Below are 22,987 nucleotides of genomic sequence, written 5' to 3'. Positions count from 1 at the left end.
TGCAGTGGCATAATCTCGGCTCACTTCGACCTCCACGTCCCAGGTTTAAGCGATTATCCTGCCTCCGCCTCCCAAATAGCTGGGACTACCAACATGCCCAGCTAATTTTTATATTTTTAGTGGAGATGGGGTTTCACCATGTTGGCCAGGATGATCTTGATCTCTTGACCACAGCCTCCCAAAGTGCTGGGATTACAGGCATGAGCCACCTCACCCTGTTTAGGGATGATTTTGATAGAGGCTAATTTATCCTAAAGATTTTTGTGGGGAGACTAAGTAACATTTTCAAACCCAGGAAATAGGCCAGGCATGATGGCTCACACCTGTAATCTCTGTACTTTGGGAGGCAGAAGTGGTAGGGTCTTTTGAGCCCAGGAGTTTTAGGCCAGCCTGGGCAGCATTGTGAAACCACATCTGTACAACAATACAAAAATTAGGCAGGCGTAGTGGTGCACACCTGTAATCCCAGCTACTCGGGAGGCTGAGGTGGGGGATTGCTTGAGCCTGGGAGGTCTAGGCTTCAGTGAACGGTGTTCATGCCACTTCACTCCAGCCTGAGTGACAGAGTGAGACATCATTAAAAAACGAAACAAAACTCAGTTGGCAAATCTGAGTAAAAGAGAAACGGAGTACTTCTCTAAACTCTACTTCACAGATTAGGGAGTGAGATATGTATATAAGTGCACAGCAAATGGTAATGCACATGTATTATTAGTGCTTGCTCTTTCGTAGATGTAGTCTATTTTAAACTTTAGCTTTTCCACTGAATGATCTCATCTTTGGATTATGTTATACTTATTCTGGGTTTGTATTCTGTTTGATGTTTTTATTTGCTTAATTTTTTTTGAGTTAAGAGAATATATTTTTGTTAGTTACCTTTATTTATACCTTTAAAAATCCTCTTAGTCTTTTAAAAAAATATTTAGGTTTCTTCTGTTTGGTTTATCAGCTTTAAATTAGAGCCATTTAGTTTCATTTTCTTATGTGTGAACTCTTATTCCAGTTTTTTTTTTTCTGTCTCTTTTCCTGTGATTTTTTTGAAGTTATATTTACTTTTTGAGAGTATGCCATTTTACATACTATTCTTCCTCATCAATACCTTTGTTTTGAATTTAGTACTACAATATCATTAGATTTTTTTTTTTTTTTGGTCGAGATTGAGTTTAATTTTTTTTTTTTTTTTTGAGACAGTCTCACTCTGTCACCCAGGCTGGAGTGCAATGGTGCAATCTCAGCTCACTGCAACCTCCGCCTCCTGGGTTCAAGTGATTCTCCTGCCTCAACCTTGTGAATAGTTATGACTACAGGCGCCTACTAACATGTCTGGCTAATTTTTGTATTTTTAGTGGAGATGGGGTTTCACCCTGTTGGCTAGGCTGTTCTCAAACTCCTGACTTTGTGATCCACCCACCTCAGCCTCCCAAAGTGCTGGAATTACAGGCGTGAGCCACTGCACCTGGCCGTGCCCAAGTTTTTTACTTTTTATTCCTTATAAGTAATTTGGTGTGAATGCTGAGTTCTTTTTTCTTTTCAGGTTGTTTGTGTTGGATTTTACTGGACCAATAATATTGTCTTGTTTTGTCTTACTTTGTGATCGGGTTGGGGTGGCCTTCTCAGACTTAGTTCAAGAGCACTCTGATTTGTTGCCACTGTGAAATGTAGTTTTAAACATAAATTAACACCCTCCTCCCCCACCGTAGTTCTATTTTGTTTTAGTAGGCCGTTTATCCTCTGGTCACTTCCTTTTTTCCCTTTATCATCAACCCTCCAAGTGACACCTCCTCCTCTCTCCCAGAAACTGTGTCTTGCTAAAACTGTCGACTTTGATATTACATACTTTCTAAGTGTATTCTTTTTGACTTCCCAGTAGCCATTGCTCTATCATGTCTCAGATGGACTGTCAGTACTTTCTCTCAGATGGGTCCCTCTTCTGAAAGTAAATCCTAGGTCATATTACATGTAATTCAGTTACCACTAAGACTCTGCTGTGTTGCTCTTCTGGACGGTTCCCATTGAAGTTTCTGGTCTTGGATGTTTATTTTCTTAATATGTGAATTGGAGTTTTTAGTTGTTTCATCTCCTTATAATGCTGTGAGGTTAGCCATGGATGATTTTATTTGCTCTCTTTCTTGGCGTGTATGTTTTTTTTTTTCTTCTGCTATTGACAATGTGCATTTTGAGCCTGTATGCTTATTCTGAGGATTTATGGAGTGTTTAGAAATTAGAGAATGGCCGTTAACCTCTAGGGACTTAATCCGTGTTTTTTATGTGTTATACTTGAAAATACTTGTTTGCTTTAAAATAATTTGCAATTCATGTTTTATATAATTGGATAATTGATTATACTTCTGTTTCTGTGTCCCTATAGCCACCCTGTTGTTCTCTCTTCAAACTTCCTTGGAAGTATTTGTCATGGAACTAATTATGAAGTTTTGTTTTATATCTGTCTGTCAATCATGTGTATAATCCTTGTTTTGCAGATTTCTACTCATATTAAGCAGGAATCTGAAATGCCCCTTTAATGTTCTTTCTTCAAGTGACATAATTTCATGCTACAAAATAAATGAAATTAAAATCTGGCACATTTTATGATACGTTAACAAGAGTATAGTATTCAGACAGCAGATGGTGATTGTTACACTGAATTCTGCTTTCTAGTAAGACCATATCTGTAATTTTTCACTTATGGGTTCAAAACAGAATTGCAGACCAATGACACCCTAATGCTTGTATTCCACAAAAAATATTGGTGTATCCTAATACATCCTTATTGTAAAGAGAAAAAAAAATTGATGTAAAATTCTTACAGATCTTTCTTGTCTTATTCTGAGACTATGTATTTCTTACCTTCTTAATTTTAAGATGCTTTTCTTTAGTGAAATAATAAATGCCAATTTTTTTTTTTCTTTTGAGACGGAGTTTCGCTCTTGTTAACCCAGGCTGGAGTGCAATGGCGCGATCTCGGCTCAGTACAACCTCCGCCTCTTGGGTTCAAGCAGTTCTGCCTCAACCTCCCGAGTAGCTGGGACTACAGGTGCATGCCACCATGCCCAGCTAATTTTTTTGTATTTTTTTTTTTTTTTTTTGAGACAGAGTTTCGCTCTTGTTACCCAGTCTGGAGTGCAATGGCGCGATCTCGGCTCACCGCAACCTCCGCCTCTTGGGTTCAAGCAATTCTCCTGCCTCAGCCTCCTGAGTAGCTGGGATTATAGGCACGTGCCACCATGCCCAGCTAATTTTTTGTATCTTTAGTAGAGACGGGGTTTCACCATGTTGACCAGGATGGTCTCGATCTCTTGACCTCGTGATCCACCCGCCTCAGCCTCCCAAAGTGCTGGGATTACAGGCTTGAGCCACCGCGCCCGGCTTTTTTTGTATCTTTAGTAGAGACAGGGTTTCACCATGTCGACCAGGATGGTCTCGATCTCTTGACCTCGTGATCCACCTGCCTCAGCTCCCAAAGTGCTGTGATTATAGGCATGAGCCACCGCGCCCGGCCTCCAAATTTTTTTTTAATGGCTTATTTGGAAAATAAAAATTCAGTAATGCCGTTTCAGTTCCCCAGTTTGTTTTTTTGAAACTCTATTATAATAGTTTTTAAAAATATAGACTGATTTATTTAGCAGCACATATACTAAAATTGGAATAATACAGAGAACATTATTAGCATAGCCCTTGCACAAGGATGATATGTAAATCATGAAATATTCCATATTTTTAAATATAAAAACAAAATATAGAAATATGGGAACAATATTATTATCAACTTCATAGAGTGGTCTAAGATGTCAAAGGAGGCTGGGCATGGTGGCTTATGCCTGTAATCTCAGCATTTTGGGCTGTTGAGGCAGGTAGATCATCTAAGGTCAGGACTTCAAGACCAGCCTGGCCAACGTAGCAAAACCCCATCTCTACTGAAAATACAAAAATGAGCCTGGCATGATGGTGTTCACCCACAATCACAGGTACTCAGGAGGCTGAGGCAGGAGAATCAGTTGAACCTGGGCTGATTCAATCAGTTGAATCAAATGAAGGTTGCAGTGAGCGAAGATTATGCCACTACACTCCAGCGTAGGTGATGGACTGAGACTCCATCTCAGAAACAAAAAAAAGGAACCCAAAGGAGCTTAAAATTTTCATATAAGAAACAGCTGAAAGAGCAAAGATGTTTAGCTTGAATAAAAGAAAACCGAACTCTTACAGAGCTAGAATCTCTTATCTAGTTAGAGGGCGATAATTTGGATCAGTATATCTAAAAACATTTTTGTAGATCAGGTGTGGTGGCTCACACCTGTAATCCCAGCACTTTGAGAGGCTGAGGCAGGTGGATCACCTGAGGTCAGGAGTTTGAGACCAGGCTGGCCAACATGGCGAAACCTCGTCTCTACTAAAAATACAAAAAATTAGCTGGACATGGTGGTGGTCTTTTGTGATCCCAGGTACTCGGGAGGCTGAGGCAGGAGAATCGCTTGAACCTGGGAGGCGGAAGTTGCAGTGAGCCAAGATTGTACCATTGCACTCCAGCCTGGGTGACAGAATGAGACTCTTGTCTCAAAAATAAACAAACACATATTTGTAGTTAAACAGTACGTTGGCATCAGACATAAGCTTTGTGACTACTTGTGTCAGATGACATTTAAGATCACTTCAGATTAAGAGACTGTAAAATAGCCTTGATTTGTTTATTCTTATTTTAATGTGTCTTATTTTTATTTGTTGTAGGAGTAAATGAATGTGTTTTAAAAAATAAATAAAAGAAGGAAGAAAAGTCATCCTTAGGATTATTTTTCATGTCTGTAGTAGTTTGTAAAAAATCATATGGTATCAAAAGTGTAGCTTATTGTCTGCAGATGGAAGGTCCAACTAAAATACTTTTAAGGCTGGGCATGGTGGCTCATGCCAGTAATCCTAGCACTCTGGGAGGCCAAGGTGGGCAGACTGTTTGAGCCTAGGAATTTGAGACCAGCCTGGGCAAGATGGTAAAACCCGTCTCTACAAAAAGTACAAAAATTAGCCAGGCTTGGTGGTACATACGTGGAGTCCTGGCTACTGGGGAGGCTGAGGTGGGAAAATCGCTTGAGCCTGAGTGGTTGAGGCTGCAGTGAGCTGATATTGTGCCATTGCACTCCAGCCTGGGTGAGAGTGAAACTGTCCCCACCCCAAAAGTAATAATAATAATTTTAGGAAAGAGATGATAGAGATATATTATCTTTTTTGTTTGTTTTTGAGATGGAGTTTTGCTCTTGTTGCCCAGGCTGGAGTGCAATGATATGATCTTGGCTCACTGCAACCTCTGCCTCTCTGGTTCAAGTGATTCTCCCGCCTCAGCCTCCCAAGTAGCTGGGATTACAGGCGTGTGCTATTTTTTTGTTTTTTTGTAGAGAGGGGGTTTCACGATGTTGCCCAGGTGGTCTTGAACTCCTGACTTCAGGTAATCTACCCGCCTAAGCCTCCCAAAGTGCTGTGATTACAGGTGTAAGCCATTGCGTCAGCCTTGTTCTATCATTTTTGACAAATGGGTTCTTTTGTACAACCTATGTTCATTTTAAGATGTAGAATATTTCCTTTACCTGAAAAAGTCCCCTTGTTTCCCTTGACTATATTTTAATTCAGTTTCTGCTTTTGGATTTCTTTATAATCAGTAAGGCTGGTTGAGGCTAAAGTTATACTCTGTAACCAATATTATAATGCCTTCTTTAAACATTTAATTGAGTGCTTACTTGGGTTTTTAAACTTTATTTTTATTTTTTTAAAGGCTAGTGAAGTGAAGCAGTGAGAGTATAGAAGAGGTTTTTAAAAAATATATGTTTGTATTCAGTTCTCAACCAAATCCTGCAAGGTTGTTAATGTCTACATTTTACAGTAACACAATTGAGGCTCTACGAGGTTTACTTAGGCCAGTGCTACAAAGCTATTTATTAATCAATTGCTAAGATTTGAACTCTAAACCAGTGTTGTCCTGTAGAAGATTTTGTGATAATGGAAACAGTCTGTATTCAGGTTATCCAGTACATTAGTTCCTATTCACATGAGGCTATTGAACGCTTGAGACTGGGGAGTTTTACTGAGGAATTTAAAATTTTATTTTATTTTAATTAATTTAAATGTTAAGTAGCTATAGCTTTAGACTCTGTGTTAAGGTTGTATATGCCCTTTCTTTATACCTTTTCACCTCTGTGCGACCTACTGAGTACCAGCCAGGCCCCTATAATTTTGACATACCTAAGACTAATTTTCTTTTTAACTTTTTTTTCCCCATAAGTGATTGGGGTACAGGTGGTATTTGGTTACAAGGGTCAGTTCTTTAGTGGTGATTTGGGAGATCTGGTGTACCCATAACTCTAGCAGTATATACTGTACATATATGTTGTCTTTTATCCTTCACCACCAAGTTCCCAAAGCCCATCGTATCATTCTTATGCCTTTGCGTCCTCATAGCTTAGCCCCCACACGTCAGTGAGAACATAAGATGTTTGGTTTTTCATTCCTAAGTTACTTCATTTGGAGTAATAGTCTGCAGTCTGATCCAGGTCATTGCAAATGCCGTTAATTAATTCCTTTTTATGGCTGAGTAGTATTCCATCATATAATGGTATATACACACATACATGATTCTTTTTTTTTTTTTCTTTTCTTTTTTCTTTTTGAGACAGAGTTTCACTCTTGTTACCCAGGCTGGAGTGCAATGGCGCGATCTCGGCTCACCACAACCTCTGCCTCCTGGGTTCAGGCAATTCTCCTGCCTCAGCCTCCTGAGTAGCTGGGATTACAGGAATGCGCCACCATGCCCAGCTAATTTTTTTTTTTTGTATTTTTAGTGGAGACGGGGTTTCACCATGTTGACTGGGATGGTCTCGATCTCTTGACCTCGTGATCCACCCGCCTCGGCCTCCCAAAGTGCTGGGATTACAGGCTTGAGCCACCGCGTCTGGCCCATACATGATTCTTTATACTACTACACACACATGTATGTGTGTATGTATGTGATGGAGTACACACACACACACATATATATATGATTCTTTATCCTCTTGTTCATTGATAGGCATTTTGCAATTATGTATGAGTTGTGCTGCTATAAATATGTGGTGTACATATCTTTTTCAAATAATGATTTCTTTTCCTCTGGATGGATACCCAGTGTGGGATTGATGGATCAAATGGTAATTCTACTTTTATTTAAGGAATCTCCACACTGTTTTCTGTAGCTGCTGTACTAGTTTACATTCCCACCAGCAGTGTAAAAGTGTTTCGTGATCTCTGCATACACGCCAACATCTAATGCTTTTTGATTTTTTTGATTGTGGCCATTTTTGCAGGAGTAAGGTGGTATTGAATTGTTGTTTTGATTTGCATTTCCCTGATCATTAGTGATATTGAGCATTTTTTTCATGTTTGTTGGCCATTTGTATATCTTCTTTTGAGAATTGTCTGTTCATGTCCTTAGCCCACTTTTTGATGGGATTGTTCATTTGTTTCTTACTGATTTGTTTGAGTTTATTGTAGATTCTAGATACTAGCCTTTTGTCAGGTGTGTAGATTGTGAAGATTTTCTCCCACTGTGTGGGTTGTCTGTTTACTCTGCTGTTACTTTTGCCATGCAAAAACTCCTTAATTAGGTCCCAGCTATTTATCTTTGTTTTTATTGCTTTGCTTTTTGGTTTTTGGTCATGAAATCCTTGCCTAAGCCAATGTCTAGAAGGGTTTTATCAGTGTTATCTTCTAGAGTTTTTATAGTTTCAGATCCTAGGTTTAAGTCCTTAATCCCTTTTGAGTTGATTTTTGTATAGGAAGAGAGACAGGATCCACTTTCATTCTCCTACATGTGGCTTGCCAGTTAACCCAGCACCATTTTTGAAAACAGTGTCCTTTCCCCACTTTATGTTTTTGTTTGCTTTGTCAAAGATCAGTTGGTTGTTAAGTATTTGGGTTTATTTCTGGGTTCTCTGTTCTGTTCCATTGGTCTATGTGCCCATTTTTATACCAGTCCTATGCTGTTTTGGTGACTATGGCCTTATAGTATAGTTTGAAGTCAGGTAGTGTAATGCCTTTAGATTTGTTGTTTTTGCTTAGTCTTGGTTTGGCTATGCAGGTTTTTTTTTGGTTCCATGTGAATTTTAGAATTGATTTTTCTAACTCTGTGAAGAATGATGGTGGTATTTTGATGGGCATTGTGTTGAATTTGTAGATTGCTTTTGGCAGTATGGTCATCTTTACAATATTGATTCTACCCATCCATGAGCATGGGATGTTTCCATTTGTTTGTGTCATCTATGATTTATTTCAGGAGTGTTTTTTAGTCTTCCTTGTGGGGTCTTTTGATTCCTTTGTTAGGTATGTTCCTAAGTATTTTATTTTTTTTACAGTTGTTGTAAAAGGGGTTAAGTTCTTGATTTGATTCTCCACTTGGTTGCTCTTGGCATAGAAGAGCTGTTGATTTGTGTACATTAATCTTGTATCCAGAAACTTTGCTGAATTCTTGTATCAGTTCTGAGGGCTTTCTGAAGGAGTCCTTAGGGTTTTCAAGGTAAACGATCATCTCAACAGCAAACAGGGACAGTTTGACTTCCTCTTTCCCGATTCAATGCCCTTTATTTCTTGTCTGATTGCTCTGGCTAGGAATTCCAGTACTGTATTGAAAAGGAGTGGTGAGAGTGGGCATCCTTGTCTTGTTCCCATTCTCAGAGGGAATGCTTTCAATTTTTCCCCAGTCAGTATTATGTTGGTTGTGGGTTTGTCATAGATGGCTTTTATTACATTAAGGCATGTCCCTTGTTTGCTGATTTTGCTGACGGTTTTAATCATAAAGGAATGCTTTATTTTGTTGAATGCTTTTTCTGTATCTATTGAGATGATCATAAAATTTTTGTTTTTAATTCTGTTTATGTGGTGTATCACATTTATTGACTTGCACATGTTAAGCCATCCCTGCATCCTTGGTATGAAACCCACTTGATCATGGTGGATTATCTTTTTGATAACGTTTTTGGATTCAGTTAGCTAGTATTTTGTTAAGGATTTTAACATCAGTATTCATAAAGGATATGAGTCTGTATTTTCTATTTTGGTTGTAACCTTTCCTGGTTTTGATATTAGGGTGTTGCCGACTTCATAGAATTAATAGGGAGGGTTCCTTCTTTTTAACTTTTTAATATGGAAAATTTCAAACATATAAATATAAGGAGAATAATATAATGAACCTGTCTCCTAGTATTGACAGTATCGACTTGTGGTTCCTTCTTTTTCATCTGTGACCCCTGTACCCCTGGATATTGTTGAAGAAATTCTAGGCATCGTTTCAACATGGTTGACTTTCCTTTTTCTTTTTCTTTTCTTTTCTTTTCTTTTTTTTTTTTTGAGAGGGAGGCTCACTCTTGTAGGTCAGGCTGGAGTGAGGTGGCATGATCTTGGCTTACTGCAACCCCCAACTTCTGGCTTCAAGTGATTCTCCTACCACTGGAGAGCTGAGTAGCTGGGATTACAGGCATGCACCAACACGCCCAGCTAATTTTTGCATTTTTAGTAGAGACATCATTTCTGCATGTTGGCCAGGCTGGTCTTGAACTCCTGACCTCAAGTGATCTGCTGGCCTCAGCCTCCCAAAGTGCTGGAATTGCAGGATGAGCCACCATGCCTGGCTTAAGACTATATTTCTTTTAATCAATTTCGAGGAAATGAAATGTGTTTTTTGCCTTCACTGAAAGAAAATGTTGGGAAGATACATTTAATACTTAAGAAAATTACCACATTATCTTAATGCCAAATCTAAATTGTATGTATTTTATTTAAAATTTTTTGTGTCACTATCTTCTATTGAAGTATTAATAAATAGCCTAGCTTCTTTATTTGCCATGTCTGAATCTTCAGGAAACTTTTTTTCTTGTAACAAGGATTTAGAAAAAGATGATGAACTTTGTTTCTGCGGTGGGTCACTTTATGGAGTTTTTTCTGTACTTTTCACAGCTTGTCTAATTGTTCTACTTATGAAAGCAGTCAACTGTTTTGGAGACTTCTTAACCTTCTACATATTTTCATTAGCAAAATTAAAAAAATACTCAGTTTTTCTATAAAGATCAGTGGAATGATTCGCAATATTTTAAGTTCTATTTCTGGCTGGACACAGTGGCTCATACCTGTAATCCCAGCACTCTGGGAGTCCTAAGCAGGTGGATCACTTGAGGTCAGGATTTTGAGACCAGTCTGGCCAACATGGTGAAACTGCATCTCTGTGGAAAATACAAAAATTAACCAGGCATGGTGGTGCACACCTGTAATCTCAGCTATTCAGGAGGTTGAGACAGGAAAATTGTTTTAATTCGGGAGGCAGGGGTTGCAGTGAGCTGAGATCGCGCCACTGCACTCTAGCCTAAGTGACAGCAAGACTGTGTCTCAAAAAAAAAAGAAATATCACCTTTTTTTTTTTTTTTCTGAGATGGAGTCTTGCTTTGTCCCCCAGGCGGAGTGCAGTGGCATGATCTCAGGTCACTGTAACCCCCAACTCCCAGGTTCAAGCAATTCTCCTGCCTCAGCCTCCTGAGCAGCTAGAATTACAGGTATGTACCACCACACTAGGCTAATTTTTGTATTTTTAGTAGAGATGCCATGTTGGCCAGGTTGGTCTCAAACTCCTGACCTTGTGATCTGCCCACCTCAGCCTCCCAAAGTGCTGGGATTACAGGCCTGAGCTACTATGCCCGATCAAAAGTTAGATTTCATTTGTTTTATTTTTGCTTATTATTATTATTTTTGAGACAGGCTCTCACTCCTGCCCACACTGCAGTGTAGTGACATGTTATGGCTCACTGCAGCTTCAACCTCCCAGGATCAAGTGATCCTCCCACCTCAGCCTCATGGGTGGCTAGGATTACAGATGTGTACCACCAGGAGTAGATAATTTTTATATTTTTGGTAGAGATGGATGGGGCTTTGCCATGTTGCCCAGGCTGGCTCAAGCAATTTGCCCATCTTGGCCTCCCAAAGTGCTGAGATTGCATGTGTGAGCCACCACACGTGGCCAAGTTCCATTTCTTAATATTGTGGGTTTCAGATGCCATGATCTCATGATATGATGTTTCAGCTCAGCCGTGGTGCTGATGGACTGTGCCCGACCACTGAGAATGTCTCCTTCTGGGGTTCCTCTTATACAGGTTCCTAAAGCTCTGTTCATTTGTTTAAAAATCTTTCTCTCTGTTTTTCAGATTGGATAAATTTTATTGCACTCTCTTCCAGGACACTGATACTTTTTTCCCCCCTTTTTATTTTATTTATTTATTTATTTATTTGAGACGGAGTTTCACTCGTTACCCAAGCTGGAGTGCAATGGCGCGATCTCGGCTTACCGCAACCTCCGCCTCCTGGGTTCAGGCACTTCTCCTGCCTCAGCCTCCTGAGTAGCTGGGATTACAGGCATGCACCACCATGCCCAGCTAATGACACTGATACTTTCATGTTATCTTCTTTTCTGCTGTTAAGTCCATACAGTGAGGTTTTTTTCTCCTTAAAAAAGGTGTTTCAGAGTGTTCACTAGTGCTTCCTTGAGCGTTTTTATGGCACAAAGTAGAGTCTTAGATCTCTCAGCTCTGCATTGGTATCTGTTTCTTTTCCCAGGCAAGTTGAGATTTTCCACTTTGCATACTATTTTATTAGACTCTGGATCTTTTAAGTCCTGTGGAAAATGTTGCTAATTTTGTTTTAATGATTTGGTTAGGTTCAAGCTTCCAAGTCCCAACTCCTTCTTTGGGATGTTGTTCTAATACCAGTTTATTTTCAACATCTTTGCAGTTCTATTTAGGTCTGTTCCATGTATGTGTTGCCTCATAGCCAGTCTGGTTCCTGAACAGGGTATCTGTTAGTTCAGTTCTCAAAATCTTTAATATTGTGAGTAGGATCATATTCTTGCATGTATAGGTTAGGGGACAAACCTAGGTGTTCATAAACAACTCTGTGGTGTTGCTTTTCCCAGTTCTTTCTCTGTGATCTTCTTGTATGTTTCCCTGGTGTTTTTTGTTTTTGATAGAGACTGGGTCTCATTGTTTTACCCAGGTTGATCTTGAACTCCTAGCTTCAAGCATTCCTCCTGCCTTGGCCTCCCAAAGTGTTGAGGTTACTGGTGGGAGCCACCTTGCCCAGCCACCTGTTTTATTATCTGTGAGAAAGCTGGGCCTTTAATAAGCTGTTTTGTGCTATATACGTTTGTGTCTGTGTCTGGCTAGATACTGATTTTTTTTTTTTTTTTTTTGAGATGGAGTTTCACTCTTGTTACCCAGGCTGGAGTGCAATGGCGTGATCTCGGCTCACCACAACCTCCGCCTCCTGGGTTCAGGCAATTCTCCTGCCTCAACCTCCTGAGTAGCTGGGATTACAGACACACGCCACCATGCCCAGCTAATGTTTTGTATTTTTAGTAGAGACGGGGTTTCACCATGTTGACCAGAATGGTCTCGATCTCTTGACCTTGTGATCCACCCGCCTCGGCCTCCCAAAGTGCTGGGATTACAGGCTTGAGCCACCGCGCCCGGCCTTTCTTTTTTCTTTTTATTTATTTATTTATTTTTTGAGATGAAGTTTCTCTCTTGTTGCCCAGGTTGGAGTGTAATGGTGCGATCTTGGCTCTCTGCAACCTCCACCTTCTAGGTTCAAGCAATTCTCCTGCCTCAGCCACTGAGTAGCTGGGATTACAGGCATGTGCCACCATACCCGGCTAATTTTATATGTTGGCCAGGTTGGTCTAGAACTCCTAACCTCAGGTGATTGACCCACCTTGGCATCCCAGAGTGCTGGGTTTGCAGGTGTGAGCCACAGCCCTGATCAAATTTTTTCTATTTAATCAGTTCTGCTTTTATCTTTATTATTTTCTTCTGCCCACTTTGGGTTTAATTTGCTCTCATTTTTCTAATTTCTTAAGGTAACTTCTATTAAAAATGTCAATTTAAAATATTTCCATTTCTTCATTGTGATTTTGTTTCTTCTTTAAAAACAAAAATTCACAGCCTTTTACTTCTTTTTTTTTTGTAGAGATGGGTCACACTGCGTTGTCCACTCTAGTCTCAAACTTCTAGCCTCAAGTGATCCTCCTGCCTCAGCCCCCAGAAGCAGTGGGACTACAAATTTGAGCCATAGTTCCTGGCCTTTATTTGTTTTTGTTTGTTGTTGTTGTGTTCTCGTTTTGCTTTAAATTCTTTTCTTTTTCTTTTTTTTTTGAGACGGAGTTTCGCTCTTGTTACCCAGGCTGGAGTGCAATGGCGCGATCTCGGCTCAACACAACCTCCGCCTCCTGGGTTCAAGCAATTCTCCTGCTTCAGCCTCCTGAGTAGCTGGGATTACAGGCACGCGCCACCATGCCCAGCTAATGCTTTAAATTCTTTAGTGTTACATAATAGTAACTTGTTTAAAGTCTCAGGTACTTCTGTCATTGTTGTTAATATTTCTGACTCTTTTTATTTATTGATTTCTTTCCCCTGCAGGTCACAGTTTACTGTTAGGAATTTATAGTTACTTTCTTCCCATAATTTTGCATATTAATGGACCCTAGGATATTTAATGTCTAGGTCCTCTTGCATTTTTTTTCTTTAAAAAATTTTTTTTTTTCGAATCCTCTTGATGGCGTCCTCTTACCTTCCTTAATAGAGTTTTGTTTTGGCAGACAGTTAATTTGCTTGTGCATCAGCTTATTCTTTTTGAGACTTGTTTTTAAATTTTAATAAAGATGGACCGATATGGTTTGGCCATGTCCCCACCCAAATCTTATCTTGAATTCCCATGTGTTGTTCTTGTTTGAGGGACCTGGCAGGAGGTAATTGAACCATGGGGACAGGTCTTTCCTGTGCGCTATTCTCATGATAGTGAATAAGTCTTATGAGATCTGACAGTTTTAAAATGGGGAGTTTATGTGCATAAGCTCTCTTCTCTTGTCTGTTGCCCCGTAAGACTTGCCTTTCACCTTCTGCCATTATTGTGAGGCTTGTCTAGCTTCTTTCTTTTATAAATTGCCCAGTCTCAGATATGTCTTTATCAGCAGCATGAAAATGGATTAATACATTGGTCTAGATTATTCTTACGATATGAGCTTTCTGGATCTTGGCTGAATTCTGCAGTGTTTAATGTAGTCTCTTAACTTGATACTTGGAATTCAAATGTCTGCTAGCCATGCATGAGCACCAGTAGTTGTTAGGCTCATGCTACTTGGTAATTGTTCTTTGCCCAGCTTTCATAGACCTTTGCTGTATACCCGTTCAGCTTAGAGTGTGTGTGTGTGTTTGAGATTGACTCTTGCTCTGTTGCCTAGGCTGGAGTGCAGTGGCACAATCTCAGTTCACTGCAACCTCCACCTCCTGGGTCAAGTGATTCTTGTGCCTCAGCCTCCCGAGTAGCTGGGATTACAGGCATGCACCACCACACCTGGCTAATTTTTGTATTTTTTTTTTTTTTTTTTTTTTGAGACGGAGTTTCGCTCGTTACCCAGGCTGGAGTGCAATGGCGCGATCTCGGCTCACCGCAGCCTCCACCTCCTGGGTTCAGGCAATTCTCCTGCCTCAGCCTCCTGAGTAGCTGGGATTACAGGCACTTGCTACTATGCCCAGCTAATGTTTTGTATTTTTAGTAGAGACGGGGTTTCACCATGTTGACCAGGATGGTCTCGATCTCTTGACCTCGTGATCCACCCGCCTCGGCCTCCCAAAGTGCTGGGATTACAGGCTTGAGCCACTGCGCCCGGCAATTTTTGTATTTTTAATAGAGATGGGATTTCACCATGTTGGCCAGGCCGGTCTCGAACTCCTGACCTCAAGCAACCCACCCATCTTGTCCTCTCAAAGTGCTGGGATTGCAGGCATGAGTTACCATGCCCAGCTTCACCTTAGTGTTTGATGAAGGATTTCTGTGGCAGATTTCTTTCTTTCTTTCTTTTTTTTTTTTTTTTTTTGAGATGGAGTTTTGCCCTTGTCACCTAGGCTGGAGTGCAATAGCGCAATCTTGGCTCACTGCAACCTCTGCCTTCTGGGTTTGAACGATTCTTCTGCCTCAGCCTTCTGAGGAGCTGGAATTAGAGGCACCTGCCACCACACCTGGCTAATTTTTATATTTTTAGTAGAGAAGGGATTTCACTATGTTGGCCAGGCTGGTCTTGAACTACTGACTTCAGGTGATCCGCCTGCCTTGGCCTCTTAAAGTACTGGGATTACAGGCGTATGCCATTATGCCTGGCTAATTTTTATATTTTTAGTAGACAAGGGGTTTGGCCATGTTCACCAGGCTGGCCTTGAACTCCTGACCTCAAGTGATCTGCCTGCCTCAGCTTCCTAAAATGTGGGGATTACGGGCATGAGCCACAGCGTCCAACTCCTGTGGCAGATTTCTGAAGCCTCTTCTCTATACAGTTCTGTCTGGCACCCTGTCCCATAACTTCCAGGTGTCCTAGCAGTTTCTAACTCTCTTACCTACATTGCTAAGCTCTGTTTAGGTTCCCACCCACTCCCTCACCTCAAACACTTAATCTGCAATCTAGAAGATGCTTGTAGACAGAAATGGAGATTTTTCTTGGGATTTACGCAGCTTCTCTTCTGAAACCATAATCCTGTGTTGGCTTTTGGCCAACAACTGAAAACAGTTATTTCATGTTTACTTTCCAGTTTTATAGTTGGCAGGAACCTTATCTAGTGTTGGTTATTCTTATATATTTAGGAACAGAAGTCTCAAGAGTATATGGTGCCAGAATTTAGCACATGCAATTTTATTATCTATTAGAACAATTCATTCTCTTTTATTTTTATATTTAGGAACAGAAGTCTCAGAGTGTATGGTGCCAGAATTTAGCACATGCAATTTTATTATCTATTAGAACAATTCATTTTCTTTTATTTTTTGAGACAGGTCTTGCTGTGTTGCTCAGGCTACAGTGCAGCAGCCTTGTCCTCCCAGATTCAAGCAATCCTCCCAGCTCAGCCTCCTCAGTAGCTGAGATTACAGGCATACACAACAAGTTCCAGCTAATTTTTGTATTTTGTGTAGAGACAGGGTTTCACTACGTTGCCCAGCGTCGCCTGGAACTCCTGCTCAAGCAGTTGCCCACCTGCACTTCCCAAAGTGCTACGATAACAGGTGTGAGCCACCAGCGCCTGGCCCAGTCTGTTGTCATTGTATCTTGGTTTGTTTCTTTGCTTCATTGTTTCTGTAGCACAGTGTTAATATTTTAAATGTTAATTCCTGGTGAAAACAATTGCCTATACTAATATTTTTGAAACTATTATGTTAAATTTTGAACTAACATCTTTAGGTGTTATAAGCAGGAGGACAAAGAGATACTCCAGCATTCCTTCCATAGCAAGGGAAATCCTTATTCACAGTTTTGAAATTTCAAGAACTCCCCAAACAAGAGTTTCAGATGAGGGAGTATAGACTTTTATTTCTATTTAATACAATAATTCTTTTGTGGAGAACTGAAAATGTCTGTTTACTGTTTCCTTTTATAAAACCTGTTTTAAGTGAATTGAATGTGAAACATGTTGAAAAGTATACTATATGTATGTAGTATTTTGCATTTCACTTTCCCTAAATAAAAGTAAATTCCCTAAAAAGTTAGTTCAGGGCCAGGCGTGGTGGCTTACACCTGTAATACCAGCACTTTGGGAGGCTGAGGCAGGCAGATCACCTGAGGTTGGGAGTTTGAGATCAAACTGACCAACATGGAGAAACCCTGCCTGTACTGAAAATCCAAATGTAGCCAGGTGTGCATACCTCTAACCCCTGCTACTCAGGAGGCTGAGGCAGGAGAATCGCTTGAACCCAGGAGGTGGAGGTTGTGATGAGCCGAGCTTGTGCCATTGCACTCCAGCTTGGGCAGTGAGAGCAAAACTCTGTCTCAAAAAAAAGTTAGTTTAGGCCTGTTGGTTTAGTTGAGAAGACAGTGTTAAGAATCTCATTACTGGCTGGTCATGGTGGCTCATACCTATAATCCCAGCACTTTGGGAAGCCAGATGGGAGGATCATTTGTGCCCAGGAATTTGAGACCAGCCTAGGTAACATAGTGAGACCTTGTATCTACAAAAAATTTTAAAAGTTAGCTAGGTCTGGTGGCACGCACTGTGTTACTCAGGGTGGCTAAGACAGGAGTATCACTTGGGCCTGGAAGTTTGGGGCTTTAATGAGCTATGACCGAGCCACTGCACTCCATCCAGCCTGGGCAGCAAAGTAAGATCCTGTCTCTAGCAGGGGGACAACAACAACAACAAAAATACATTTCTTCTGGTATGGTTTATGTAGAATGAACTTCAGTGTGAGTGTTACATGGGATTTTTAAAAAGCAACTAGACTTTTTTTCCCATTATCTCAGCCATTTCAAAATTACAGTTCAATAATATAAGTACATTCATATTGTATAACTGCCAGCACCATCCATTTCCAGAACTTTTTTCATTTTGCAAAAAAAAAAAAAAACGGGAGGTTGGGGGATCACTTGAGGCCAGGAGTTTGGTTCAAGACCAGCTCGGGCCATATAACTGAGACCCTGTCTCTACAGAAATTAAAAAAAAAAATTAGCTGGGTGTTGTGGTGCGTGCCTGTAGGCTTAGCTATTCAGGAGGCTGAGGCAGGAGGACTGCTTGAGCCCAGGAGGTAGAGGTTACAGTGAGCAATGATTATGCTATTGTACTGCAGCCTGAGTGACAGATCAGGACCCTATTTCCAAAAAAAGAGAAAAGTGGAATCATTCTCTGTTTTTCTTTTTGTGACTGGATTATTTCACTTAGCATAATGTCCTCAAGGTTCATTCATGTTGTAGTATATTGCAGAATTTCCTTCCTTTTTTTCTTTTTGTTTTTTTTTGAATCGGGGTCCCACTTTTCATTTGCCCTTTAACCACTTGTATATCTTTGGAGATATCTATTCAAATTCTTTGCCCATTTTTTAATGGATTTTTTTTTGTTGTTGATTTAGGGAATTCTTTGTGTGTTCTGGATGTTAGTCCCTTGTCATATATATGATTTGCAGATATTTTCTCTCATTCTGTAGGTTGTCTTTATACTCTGTTGATAGTGCGTATACTACCAACACAAAAATTTATGCCAAATGTTTGTTTCATGAAGTCAGATTTGTCTATTCTTTTATTACTTGTGCCATTAGTGTCATATCCAAGAAATCATTGCCAAATTCATTGTTGTAAAGCTTTTGGCCTGTGTTTTTTTCTAAGACTATTAGAGTTTTAGGCCTCACATTTAGCTATTAATCTATTTTGAGTTAATTGTCATATATGGTGTTAGATAAGCATCCATCTTCATTTTTCTTTCTTTTCTTTTTTCCCTGCCCTGCCCCTCCTCTTCCCCACACTCCTCTTCCTCCCCACCCTCCTCCTTCCTTCTTTCCCTCTCCCCTTTCCTCTCCTCCCCTCCCTTCCCACAGAATCTTGCTCAGTTGCCCAGGCTGGAGTGCAGCGGTGCAACCTCTGGTCACTGCAGTCTCTGTCTCCAGAGTTCAAGTGCTTGTGCCTCAGCCTCCTGAGCAGCTGAGACTATAGGCATGCACCACCACGCCTGGCTAATATTTGTATTTTTAGTAGAGATAGGGTTCACCATGTTGGTCAGGCTGGTCTCAAACTCCTGACCTCAAGTGATCCACCCACCTCAGCCTCCCAAAGTGCTGGGATTACAGGTGTGAGCCACCACTCCTGGCCCATCTTCATTCTTTTGCATACAGATACGCTGTTTTCCCAGCACCGGTTGTTGAAAACATTGTCCTTTCTCCCATTGAGTGATTTTGGCACCCTTGCTGAAAATCATTTAACCATGTATGCTAGTATTTATTTCTAGACTTTCTATTTCTTTGATCTATATGTCTGTCTTTATGCTAGTTTCACAGTTTGTTTTTTTTTTTTTTTTTTTTTTTGAGACGGAGTTTCGCTCTTGTTACCCAGGCTGGAGTGCAATGGCGCGATCTCGGCTCACCGCAACCTTCGCCTCCTGGGCTCAGGCAATTCTCCTGCCTCAGCCTCCTGAGTAGCTGGGATTACAGGCACGCGCCACCATGCCCAGCTAACTTTTTGTATTTTTAGTAGAGACGGGGTTTCACCTTGTTGACCAGGATGGTCTCGATCTCTCGACCTCGTGATCCACCCGCCTCGGCCTCCCAAAGTGCTGGGATTACAGGCTTGAGCCACCGCGCCTGGCCGTTTTTTTTTTTTTTTTTTTGAGACAGAGTGTCGCTCTTGTTACCCAGGCTGGAGTGCAATGGCACGATCTCGGCTCACCGCAACCTCCGCCTCCTGGGTTCAGGCAATTCTCCTGCCTCAGCCTCCTGAGTAGCTGGGACTACAGGCACGCGCCACCATGCCCAGCTAATTTTTTGTATTTTTAGTAGAGACGGGGTTTCACCACGTTGACCAGGATGGTCTCGATCTCTCGACCTCGTGATCCACCCGCCTCGGCCTCCCAAAGTGCTGGGATTACAGGCTTGAGCCACCGCGCCCGGCGTTTCACACAGTTTTAACTACTGTAGCTTTTTATAAATCTGAAATCAGGAAGTGTGAGTCCTTCAGCTTTGTTTTTTGCAGGATTGTTTTGGATATTTGGGGTCCCTTCATATTTCATATAAATTGTAAGATGGGCTTTTCTATTTCTGCAAAAAAAGTAATTGAGATTTTGGTAGGGATTGCATTAAATTTATAGGTCACTTTGAGTAGTATTGACATTTTAACAATATTAAGTCTTCCAATCCATTAAACTTAATATGTCTTTCTATTTACTGTATTGTATCTTTAATTTCTTTCAAAAATGTAGTTTCATTGTACAAGTTCTTTACCTCCTTGGTTAATTCCTAACTACTTTATTCTTTTTGATAGTATTTTAAATGGAATTGTTTTTTTTTTTTTTTTTTTTTTTTTCACTGTTCAAGGTTTATTGGGGGTTTTAGTTGGTGTAACACTTGGATAGTTGGTTGCATTGTTTATATGTAGATCTTTTTACATTGTATGGTAATATACACTACTGATATATATAGTTCACAAAATAAGATCCTTTGGAACAAGGCATGCGATATTGGATCTATACACTGAATGCCAGGATATGACTGGGAAAAATATCGGACTAGGCATGTTCAGTGAAGGAGCCAGGAAGTTATATAACAAATGAACATCTCTCTGGCTCAAGGGACAACTGCAGCACGTGCAGCATTGGCAGTGGTGCCTCAGAGGTGGCAGAACTATTTCACACTAACCAGTTTAGGACTACACAAGGTTACCACCATCCAGCATCAGAATATAGCTGTAGGACTCTACAAACCATTCCTATTTCTAACTTCTGGAATTGATGTTTTTCCCAGTCCATCTTAAAATATTACTGCTTTAATCACAGATCAGATAAAAAGGACAACATGCACAACCTCCTAAAATCCTGTTGTAGCCTAGACAGTGAAATGGTATGACATCAGAAGACTTTAAAATTGCAGCTCTTTTTGGATCCCCCAAAGTGTATCCGCACTCTTCTTCAAACGGGCCTCTTCCTCAGGAGTCAGAGTCACCTTCACAACGTCTGAGATTCCATTCTGTCCCAAAATGCAAGGAACACTAAGGAAGACATCATCCTTTATTCCATAGAGACCCTTAATCATGGTGGAAATTGGGTGCACCCGCCTAAGATTCTTCATTATAGTCTCTGCCAAATCTGCCACAGAGAGTCCAGTGGCCCAGGATGTGTAGCCTTTGAGTTTGATCACCTCGTAAGCACTCTCAACCACCTGCTTGTGAACCTCTTTCCACTGTTCCTTATCTGTATCAGTCCCTAAATCTGGGTGCAGAGTCTTCAGGGAGACACCAGCAACATTCACTCCACTCCATACAGGCACACTGGAATCTCCATGTTCACCAAGGACCCACCCATGACAGCTTAATGGGTGAACTCCCAGCCTTTCCCCCATCGGGTAACGGAATCGGGCTGAATCCAGATTGCAACCACTTCCAATAACACGGTTTTTGGGAAAGCCACTTATCTTCCAAGCCACATAGGTCAAGATATCCACTGGATTTGAAACAATAAGCAACTTGCAGTTCGGGCTGTATTTTACAACATTAGGAATGATAAATTTAAAGATGTTCACGTTACGCTGGACCAAATTAAGACGGCTTTCTCCCTCTTGCTGACGTGCCCCAGCTGTAATAATGACCAGCTTGGAGTTTGCAGTTACATTATAGTCTTTGCCAGAGACAATCTTTGGTGTTCTAAGGAAAAGGCTGCCATGCTGGAGATCCATCATCTCTCCCTTCAATTTGTCTTCAATGACATCGACAAGGGCAAGTTCATCTGCCAAGTCCTTCATTAAGATACTGATGGCACAGGCCGTACCAACAGCACCAACCCCAACAACTGTAATCTTATTCTGGGGGGTCTGTTCTTCCTTTAGAAGATTCTGAATCAGCTGATCCTTGAGAGTTGCCATTTTGGACTTGGAACCACAAGGAACCAGGAATGCACGTCGGGCGGGCGTCGGGGGCGCACAGCAGTAGGATCCGGACTCGGCGGCAGCTGCTCCAACACTCGGAATTGTTTTTTAAAATTTTCTTTTTGGATTGTTCATTTTTAGTGTATAGAAATGGCAACTGAACTTGTTGAATTTTATATCCTGCTACTTTGTTGAATTCCTTTATTAGTCCTAACAGATTTCTCTTTTGTGTGTGGAATCTTTGAGGGTTTTCTACATACAAGATCATGTTATCTGCAGAGATAATTTTATTTCTTCCGTTTCAATTTGTGTGCTTTTTATTTCTTTTTCTTGCTTAATTGCTCTGGCTAGCACTTCCAGTACTATTGGAAGTAGAAATGGCAATAAAGGGCATCCTTGTTGTGTTCTGGATCCCAAGGAAAAGCTTTCAGTCTTTTACCATTGAATATTATTTTTGCTGTGGGATTTCCATGTATGGTTTTTGTTATGTTGAGGTAATTTACTTTATTGAGTATTTATTATTATTATTATTTTTATTTATTTTTATTTTTTTTGAGACGGAGTTTCGCTCTTGTTACCCAGGCTGGAGTGCAATGGCGCGATCTCGGCTCACCGCAACCTCCGCCTCCTGGGTTCAGGCAATTCTCCTGCGTCAGCCTCCTAAGTAGCTGGGATTACAGGCACGCATCACCATGCCCAGCTATGTTTTTTTTTTTTTTAATCAAGAAGAGGTGGTGTTTCTTTAAGCATTTTTTGTATATCAGTTGGGATGATTTTGTGTGTTTTTTTTCCCCCCCTTCATTTTCTTAATGTGGTATATTGCTCAGTTTTCATGTGTTGAATCATCTTTGCATTCCAACCAGAATTCCACTTGGTAATTTGCTGCTGAGTTCAGTTTGCTAGTATTTTGATGACAATTTATCATTAATTATTGTCTATTGTATTTTAAGACTGCCTTTAGTTTTTATTTAATTTTAGTTAGATAAAATCTGTGTTAAAGCTAAATTCTCTCTCTATATATATTCATATTTTATATATATACACATATATATTATGTATATGTATAATGTATATTTATATATATACTCATATATTATATATATAATGTATATATGTATATATATGTATATGTATATGTATGTATATATATCTAGCCCTTTGTTTAATAAATCTTGTGGGGGAAAGGGAAACTTTCCTGTGAATATGATGCATGTTTTCTGTTTTTCTTGTTAACCTTTATTTGCTACTAAAGTTTATTAACAGGTAAGAGCAGAAGCGTTAAGAGAAATTTATGGGATTTCCCATAAATTGGATATTTTTTGTTACTTTTTCTTTTCTACTCTCATTTGTAATAAGTGACCTATTATAGAAGTAGTACTTTTGGCAGAAAAAATTGATATCTATTTACTTAAATGCACGTTGGTTCTTTTTGAGGAGAAATGAATAATTGTAGTTTTTGAGGGGTATGCCATTCTGAATTATTTTTACATCTCACACTGACAGGAGATAATTGAAATAATGGCATGGAATATAATTTCAATACGGACATAGCTGAATTTCATTAACT

At 40.2% G+C, this 22,987-nt stretch overlaps 2 protein-coding genes and 1 non-coding gene across 5 annotated transcripts in view; 2 read left to right on the top strand and 1 right to left on the bottom strand.

The window, feature by feature from the left end:
* Positions 1–22,987, top strand: part of NAA15 (N-alpha-acetyltransferase 15, NatA auxiliary subunit) — a 95,857-nt gene that overhangs the window by 13,557 nt on the left and 59,313 nt on the right. The gene's annotated exons all lie outside the window — the stretch shown is intronic.
* On the top strand, positions 3,611–3,719 carry LOC120367839 (U6 spliceosomal RNA). The gene has a single exon (XR_005582112.1). It is a non-coding gene; the product is annotated as a U6 spliceosomal RNA (small nuclear RNA).
* LOC120367763 (L-lactate dehydrogenase A chain-like) lies at positions 19,840–21,527 on the bottom strand. Of its 2 annotated transcripts, XM_039479132.2 has the most exons (2): positions 20,731–21,527; positions 19,840–20,461 (listed from the first exon to the last, which is right to left on the bottom strand). In XM_039479132.2, exons 1-2 carry the CDS (start codon positions 21,415–21,417, stop codon positions 20,327–20,329), a joined length of 822 nt encoding a protein of 273 aa, XP_039335066.1. In that variant the 5' UTR covers positions 21,418–21,527; the 3' UTR covers positions 19,840–20,326. The 2 variants fall into 2 exon arrangements, with proteins under 2 accessions (XP_039335066.1, XP_039335065.1); XM_039479131.2 differs by having other exon boundaries at positions 19,840–21,526.

This window comes from Saimiri boliviensis, chromosome 3 (genome assembly GCF_048565385.1).
Source record: "Saimiri boliviensis isolate mSaiBol1 chromosome 3, mSaiBol1.pri, whole genome shotgun sequence".
Lineage (NCBI taxonomy): Eukaryota > Metazoa > Chordata > Mammalia > Primates > Cebidae > Saimiri > Saimiri boliviensis.
Note: the sequence above shows the minus strand (reverse complement) of the source record. Positions and strands in the feature narration are given on the sequence as shown.

What these genes read in the sequence shown, in the direction of transcription:
- LOC120367763 (XM_039479131.2), bottom strand. Translation starts at nt 21,417, where the DNA reads ATGGCAACTCTCAAGGATCAGCTGATTCAGAATCTTCTAAAGGAAGAA.